This window comes from Austrofundulus limnaeus, unplaced genomic scaffold (assembly GCF_001266775.1).
Source record: "Austrofundulus limnaeus strain Quisiro unplaced genomic scaffold, Austrofundulus_limnaeus-1.0 Scaffold660, whole genome shotgun sequence".
In the NCBI taxonomy this organism is placed as follows: Eukaryota; Metazoa; Chordata; class Actinopteri; order Cyprinodontiformes; family Rivulidae; genus Austrofundulus; species Austrofundulus limnaeus.
The window spans coordinates 156,234-165,099 of record NW_013953062.1 but is presented as its reverse complement, the minus strand read 5'-3'; the positions used below and the strand labels follow the sequence as shown (position 1 = coordinate 165,099).

At 38.0% G+C, this 8,866-nt stretch overlaps 1 protein-coding gene across 1 annotated transcript in view; it reads right to left on the bottom strand.

The window, feature by feature from the left end:
- LOC106531640 (protein furry homolog-like) overlaps positions 1–8,462 on the bottom strand; it is a gene marked incomplete at its 3' end in the record, with an annotated part of 82,800 nt that extends 74,338 nt beyond the window's left edge. The window contains 1 exon segment of the mRNA XM_014027543.1: positions 7,929–8,462. Coding sequence (XP_013882997.1) covers positions 7,929–8,157 — 229 coding nt within the window.
- Positions 8,463–8,866: the final 404 nt, after the last annotated feature.

Here is an 8,866-nt window from a genome sequence, read left to right as displayed (position 1 = left end):
TGTGTGTGGTGGATTGAAAGTGTGATGCTGATTGTAAAACATCTGCAGCAACCCCTTTAATACAAGTGTCTTTGATATTCATGTGATATTTTATACACTTATTGTAACATTTTTAATTACAAGCTGTAATCTCACTGTTCAAATGTCGCTGATGATCCCAAAGTGTCAAAACTGTCTGAAGCAACTGGAGAAAAACACTCTGTCAGCTCCTTATTTCAATTTTTATTCAATAATAAATTCATAGATTTATTATTTTAAAGGGATCCATGATTAGTTGCAACATTAGACTGTATTTAATAAACATATATTTTAACTAGGGGTGTCCCGATACCGATACGGATACCAACTTATGTACTTGTCAGAGTTTGCACTACCTTTTTATTGTCAAACACAATATTTACCCATCAATTTTTGCATGATAATTGCATTTCATTTTCATTCTGTTTAATATTCAACAAGTTGAACAGATAATCCACCCTAACCCCGCTACTTGGTATCGGTATCAGCGAGTACCTAAACTGAAGTACTCGTACTTGTACTCAGTCTTGAAAAAACTGGTATCGGGACACCCCTACTTTAAACATTAAACACTTGTGAAGTACAGAGATAAGCAGCCCTKATGAAATGTAGAGTTTCTGCCAGCAGCACTGTAAAAACAGGAATCACCTCATCGATTTGCAGAAGTGAAATGACAAAAACCACACCTTTGTGCATTTCAACTGAGGTGACCCAGATGCTAAAGCTGTCATGCAACTAAAAACATTTACACCACAATATTTTTGGTAAAGAACATACATAATACAGAATATGGCATCATATCTACTGCATTAAAGTCATAATTCAAAACAAGATTATAAAGTAATATTTGAATGAACCACTAAGGTTTTTAAAGGAATACATTGCAGCAATACTTTTTGATTCTGGTTATATTTGAAAAAGCCATAACTTCATCAACACGATCAGAAACCTCAACCATCAAACTGATCAGAAATAACGAAATTCTCCAAATTGAGAACCTGCAAAGCGACGCTGCCTACAGCATGTACAATAAATGTATAACTTTCTACAATTCCCAAATCAAAATGTCTGAACAATCCCTTTATACAGGTATAACACATAATTTTAGACTCTTGACTTTAAACATTGATTCAGCCTTGATTAGCTTTGTACCACAAAATGTTTAAATTTTAGCTTGTACCATTATTTATGTTTTTGCACTATTTTTATTAGTATTATTTTATCATTTTTTTCTACATTCCTACATCTTTTGTGTGTACAGAACTTTGATCACATCCTGTTGCTTTAAAATGAGCTTATAAACAATTCTGTATTTGCTAAAATATTTGATAATCACCAGCGGTGGGCAGTGCTAATTAAAATAGTTGCACAAGTTCTAAAGTGCAAATGCTCAAGGAAACTTAGCAGAAGATAAACCTAAAGCACAAATTTGACGCAGAGTTCACCAACACATTCTGGTAATAACATGAGCCATTCTTGTGCAAAACTGCCTAGTAGAAGCATGACAAATTGCTTTCACAGAATGGCACATGTCGTCGCAGTTTGGGGAGGTGATTTGTTGAAACAGACTTTTGGCTCATGGTGTTAAACAGTTGTTGGGATTGCTAATTCTGCTGCTTCTTGGTCATTTTCTTATGTTTATGGTAGGGCTTCCATTAGAAAGCATGCAGGATATACTGTATTAGTAATTTTAAACAATTTATTGGAGAACTGAAGTGATACATTCTAGGTACAGGATGGAGATTAGGAAAYTGTCTTCACTTCAAAACAAAAGCATGAATTTAAACTGTTCTTYATATGTGCTACGTGAGTCAGTGAGTTGGTGGCTGAAGATGCAGCTGGCCATAAATGATCACATTTCCTCTCTCTACCCTCCCAAAGCTCATATAAGTATACAAACAATAATACTGATGGCTGTATATTGTTTGTTTTTCACTTATCAGTGTCATTGGGTGAAGAGTTTGCAGAGGTAAAACTTTTTTTTTCTGTTAACGGTGGTGAAGGATAAAAGACATCACGTGAACATCAGCTCACAATCTGCTGTTCTAGAATTTAACAACCCACTTCAGACAAAAAAAATGTTATAGTTTTACTGCTCAGCATTTTTTTTTTATTACCATATTTTTCGGACTATAAGCCGCGACTTTTTTCCTGAACTTTGAACCATGCGGCTTATAGTCCGGTGCGGCTTATATGTGGATTTTTTTCTTCAGCCACCAGGGGGCTCTTTAGCTGGAGGTGTAGTTGCCACGAATAAAAGGAAGAAGACGAAAGCGCCATTTTGTTTTAGCTAGTAGCAGACACGACACGACAGATTAATAGGCAGACACGACAAAATACTTCTCTTCAAATTCAAACGCGCTCATCATGGAAAATAATAGAAGATCTTCCTATGATGCCGCTTCAGAGCCAGCATTCAGAGCCAGCATTATGCCGGAATGACAGCGACACAGAAAGCAACACTGAACAGATACCGCTGTGTGACGAAGCTTTTCTGAGCTTGTTCAACTCTAACACTGAAGAAGAGGACTTCGATGGTTTCAGTGATGAATGAGACGTTTCGTTGATATTTTGTTGGATCATAAACTGTTAAAGAAAACTACCAAAATAAGTTCAGTTAAATGAACTGTATTCCTCCAAACTTTAATTCCTAAAGGTTGCTTTTTATGTTTTAATTCTAGACCTTTTTTGACGACAATTTTGGGTGTACTGGTTTTTTTTTTTTTCTTAATATTGGTGGTGCGACCTATACGTTAATGTTACTGTTTTTTTTAATGCAGGTGCGGCTTATAGTCCAAAAAATACGGTATTTATTTATGTAATGTTTATTGCCGAGGTGAGAGGAGATATAAACTGCACAGCTGAGCGTGGTTCTGTGACCGCATCAGGTGCGCAGGTGGAGAAGGGCTGGAGYGGTGTCGCCCAGTGACGCAGCTCCAGTTGCTTCCTGCCACACAAAGAATCGTGGGAAATCTTTACTAAATGAAAACTGTCACCCAGAAGGACAGTCAGAGAGTATATAGCTCTGTGAAAATATCATTGTCCAAGGGGGTGCTRTTCCATTGTGTTGATCAGAGATGGCCTTACCCCTTCCAGTGATGAAGATAATGATATGTGGTTATGCTATCTAATGAATTTAGACRTCTTTCTTTCTCCGCATAGAAAATATTGACAAAACTAAATGAAAAGTTTAGTTTAGTACTGCTCAATTTTAAATTTAGAAAGTGCAAAATAATCCACATATTATTTAATGAAATTAGTAAAACCCCTAAAGCGCAAATGAGAAATTTAGGTCCACAATTAGTGCTTTAGGGAACTAGTGCCCACCAGTGAAAATCACAATGTATTTTTTATTGCTTCACTCACTAGTCCKGTTCTTTGATGTCAACAGGTAAGATGAGTTCAGAATGGGTTTGAGTCATGTTTTAGCCATGAGCCAACATGCTCTGACAGGTAGATTTAATCATAATAATGGAAAATCACCTCAATGCATCAAACAGCCCGGCCATGAACAAGACGTGTATTTATTTACAGATGCCTTTAACTATTGTTTTAACTTACAGAAATCTACGAACAACATGTGTATTTTGAAAAATTCAAAGTCTTGTTAGAGACAGCATAATAGTTGTATCACATACTGATCCTTTAAGACTGGCAACCTACACCTGTAAAACGTGATCCAATATTCACCTGAATATATCCTCATTACAGCAATAATACTATTGAAAGGAACAAGCACAAACTGTTTCTACTCGTTTCTGATAAGGACAACACTTCAAAATGCAAATGAAATACATGAACAACTCTTTCAAAACAATCCAAGCATAATTAAATCATAATTATTTTTCTTTTGCTGCAAACAAAAAAAGATCACATCTTTATAGTTAGTCAAAAATTWTGTGCATGACCAGACAAGCAAATTATGAAAATATTTGAGAGGAAAAAACAGGAAACCGAGCCAGACCCACAGAGGTTCACATAAAATATGTTTGTTTGTTTTTTTTCCTTGCAGAAGTTGAGTTAAATAACCAAAAAGTTTGTGATAAGAGCATGTTGACTTCTTTAAATTTCAAGAAAAGGAGCTTCAATGCTTCAGTTTGTTTCTGTTTCATCATCTATCTGTTGCGTCTAATGCCTGTTTCACACGGCAAGATTTTAAAATTTTACGTCACCTCCTGAAATCTTGCTAGACCTCTCGACATCAAACATGAGTTGAGAGTAAACAAACATGGCAGGCGAGGAAGAAGCAATGGCTATAGTTTGTGGACAACACAAAAATAAAAAGGTGTTGAGCAAAGGAGTGGAAACATTGCAAACAGAGGCTCTACWAGATACATTATCTTTTGTTTTCTGAGTTTCACTTCCGCCTTTCTGTCTCCTCTCTTTCTGATTGGCTACACATCACATTCAACAGGTTGCAGGCTCATTTGTTCTCAGGTGAATGCAACATGCTGCGATATCGCGCCAACATGTTGAATATGCCTGATTTGAGGTCAGAGTGGTCTCTCTCAGCTCTAGATCACTCATATAACTCACCACCCACAGCAGGAAGATCTGCTGATAAGCTTTAGAGCAGGGATGCCCAAACATTTTCCCCGAGGGGACCAAAATGAAAATCTATCCATGGCTGTGGGCAAAATGCAGTTATATACATATATGAAATACAAATACTTTTTTAAAGTAAAGTTCTTTATTTTTAACCATTAAGCTGTGCAGTTGCCCTCTTTTGTTTTAGTCTGTGCACTTGGAGAAAGTCTGCCATACGCTCAAGTAGCAAAGGCTCATGGGACATTTTACAAATTGATAAAATGTGAGTTTTTGTGGCCTTATAAAGTGTGCAAATCTACATGCGGGGTTAAATCTGATCTAAATATTTGTTGTCATTTCATGTTTCTTGTTTAATCCTAATAAATCAAAGATATGTCAGCACCATGACTGAAAACTACCTTCACTACAGCCCTTTTATATAGTCATTTGACCAATGGAAATACTGTGTTTCTACCTACAGGATAACAGGTTACAACCTTGTAACTTTGGCAACTGTTGGTGGGCCAAATGAAATGGCTTGACGGGCCAAATTTGGYYCGCCGGCCCCACTTTGGGCTCTTCTGCTTTAGAGCCATCACAATAGTAGCGTCTTTAAGATTGTAGAAAGRGCAAAATCCGGCCATTTGGAACAATTATCCTGCCGTGTGAACCTGCCATAAGTTAAGCCTTAGTTTTAAACTGGATCAGTTTGACTCAAGGGCAACAGGAGGGTTATGAAAAGAAGATGACCTGTTCTATTCGAAATAATGTACAAAACACAGTGGCAGTTTAGATAAGCAGTTTCTGACAATCTTTAAATTAGTTTACTGTTCATCACCCACTGCCATAAAAGTAAAAAGAAGGTGATAATGTTATCAGGATATGTACAAAAATTCWTTAGTTAAATTTCACACCTTTTAATACCGTCACATACCAACATGACTTAAAGCTGCAACTCTGAGCAAGTACAGGTCACAGCAGTACACAGGGAGAGATTCTTGTTGTGTGGGCGGAGTTTGTCCTAAACATGATGCTTAGTCAGATTGACTTGTCTTGAGGGGCAACCTAACTTGATTTATTGACTGTCTATGTACAGTTTAAAACAGAACAATTATTCAAATAAAAGTCCAATTAACCATTTACCTCTATTGATGATTAAATCTGCAGGATTTTTTGCTTCCAAAGTGCTTAAAGAAAAAAAGGGCAATTTTTGTTCAATAACTATTCAAAAGTCAACATTTTCGTAAAGGTCAGTAAAGGTTTATCCTTTGTACAATAAAATTTAAATAAAAACCAGATACTGCATAGCAGTAGCATATATGACTCCCATGCATACTCAAAGCACCCACACACCAGAACTCACATATAGGYTGCAGCTGTTTATGATGTTCTGGGGTCTCATTTATAAAGGATTGCATGGGCATGTTTCTGCACATCTTTCCTTTATAAATCACAGCCGCACGTCAGAGTTTGCGCACGAGGTTCCGCCTCAGGTTCTACCCTCTACACGCCCACACTCAACCATAAACAGTCAATGYAAAGTACCTCATGAATGTTAAGATGTATTTAAATCAGTCAGCTGATCAATGTCAACAAAAGTGATTGGTTCAGACACGCTCTGTCTTTAAGTCTTTAAGTTCTGCAGAAGCCTGTCAATCACTTATTCATTTAAAACAGGTGTGCCAAAGCAGGGAAACAACTAAAACATGCAGGATAGGGGTCCTTCAGGACCAGGATTGAGAACAACTATAGTGTGTTAAGCTCCAAATTTAGTCAGTTTTGTCTTTGAGTCAAAACAATGAGGCGTTTTTTCAACGTGAAGTTGTGAACGGCCTGAGCTGCAGAAAGATGGACCGAGCCGCAGTCAGAACCATTGTAGAGAAGAGGGATCTTCAAAGGCAGAGATGGAAGAAAATACAGTCTGAGACAGAGTGAGGACTTTGACGAGGAAGTAGGAGAACCATTATTGGGATTAAAAGAAAGAGAAGAGGAGCATCAAGTGGACTGACCAGAGAAATCCTCAGTCAGTCCACCTGGCATCAATAACCATATTAATCAATTCAAGTTTTTCTAATGATTAACTGCACACAGTAAGATTTTGCCCAACCCTAATAGGGACACATCATTGGCCAACATCATTCTGTAGAACTCACAACAACTTGTTATATAATCTTAAAGAAAACTGACTTTGTGAACAGCTAATGTTGCTAGGAAGGAAAAATAGGTTTACAGTAAACATCTGAAGGACAGAAAGCAGCTTTTTAYTGATGTCAAAGTAGGGCTATGTGGACTGACTGATCACTGCATCGTTACTGCACACAGCAGGTAGTTTATTTCCATTTAGAACAAGAGCAAATGAGGAAAAGATCTAACTCACTAGCCTTCTTCAGCATTCTCTACACATCTTACACAAACAACACAGTTCTATTTGGTAATGTTATAAGGACACATTTTAAAAGGGGGTGGGCCAACTAAAAATGGGAACAAACAAACATGTTTATGTTGGTGTTCACTTCAAKGTTGACCTGATAAAACCAGAGCTTGCTTTTCCTCCTGAAATAGAAACACTTTAGGAAAAAATGCACAATTTCTTACAACAAATAAAATGTGGAATACAGGGACAACTCTTCAAGTTTACGACTCATTTTTCCCACGCTGACTATATTTAACTAAGTCCAACCGAGACGGCAAAGTCAGCCTGCTGCATTTCACAACTTCTCAGCTTTTGTGTTTGCACACACCTCTGACAAACTGACCAGTTTAGGTGGAGCACAACACCAGGTATCATTATTCAAACCCAGTCAGAGCAATCAGAAACTGAAAAGCATAACAACTAGTGTGCAAATGGTTTGCAAAGTCCTTCCTGTCAGAGTATGTCTACATGGGTCAATTGAGGAAAAATGATGGAAAGGATTTAAAACAAATCTTTGACATCAGAAATTGATATAATTTTAAAAAATCCTTGATGAATCTCACATGAGCAGAGTTTTAAATTAGGATCATTTTGTGATGAGAAGGGATAGAGTTATAGCAGTTTTAGTTCAACTTAGTAAACACCTTTACTGCAGCAATCTCACATGTCAGAGCTTGAAGTATGTGTTGACGACTCTCAGCTGTTCCCACATCAAACTTAAGGCCAATATCTGTGACTTTCATTAWGTTTCAGTTGTTTTTGAATTGGCCAAAAATTAATGCAATTATTCAGAACATTTTTGCTTGTGAACAGACAAATGAACAGAAGCATGGGCAAATACATTTTTACCCTTCCACCTTCAGAGAAAGGCAATCATTAAGACTGAACATGTAACTGTGAAACTATTACTTTCTTCAGAAAAGGCTAACTCAGCTTTTAATAGATGCTGAATTAATAAGTCCTTTAGTACCTTTGAGGCGTGCTTGATTACTCCATGCAGGTCTAGAGGAGCTCAATCTTGATTGAACTTTTGTCTCTGGGTCTATTGGATCTTCTTCAATTGTCTGTCCCATGGCAAGCAGACCCAGTCTTTTCATGCGGAGAAGCCGTGGACCGGACTCCTTGGGCAGAGCTGTCCCGTGTTCAACAGGTGTCTCCCCTGAGATCGCAGCAGGAACCAGGCTCTTTAGAAACTCCATCTTAGCTGGACTTTTTAGGTCTCAATACAGAGATACCTGTGCAGATGCCTGTCCAGATACCTGTGCTGTGCCATCTGGCCACGCAAACTACCTATCTGCTGGATCTGCCTCATTTACAGAGAAGCCTGTGTGGAGCCGTTGCTTACATGCAGCAAATCCACATTTACACAGCTTAAGTACCAATATGAGAATAAACACTGGCTGTAAGACTGAAAATCTGCTCTAAGGTATACCTGCAGCGAGCCGACATGACACTTCCTTCACTGCAACATTACCTGACTGTTCAGCRTAAAAAGAAAGCAAAAATACACGTCTCTTTCCACAGGTTGTGATGTAATTGTGAGTGGGCAGGGTTATTTTTGAGTGCCGGGCCCTATCTGGGGTGGGACTAAAACATGTTCAGCAGGAGATAACACAACCCGGGCCAGCAGCCAATCATAACAGCAATGACAGGAGCCACACCCTGCTGGCTTGTGGTACTAACAAGTGAGAGACACCAAGAATGGAAGAGGAAGGGCTGACHGACACCACGAGGAGAAGGAAATCTTCACAGAGCATTTACCAATAACTACTCAAATAGTGTCACTAGTTCACACAAAAACACTCAATTGTTTTCCAGCCATTTCACCTAAAAATAAAGAGTAATCTTAGCCTTTCTTTCACTTCAGCTCAACTTTGAGCTAACGAAAAGAAATCAAGTAAAGAAGGA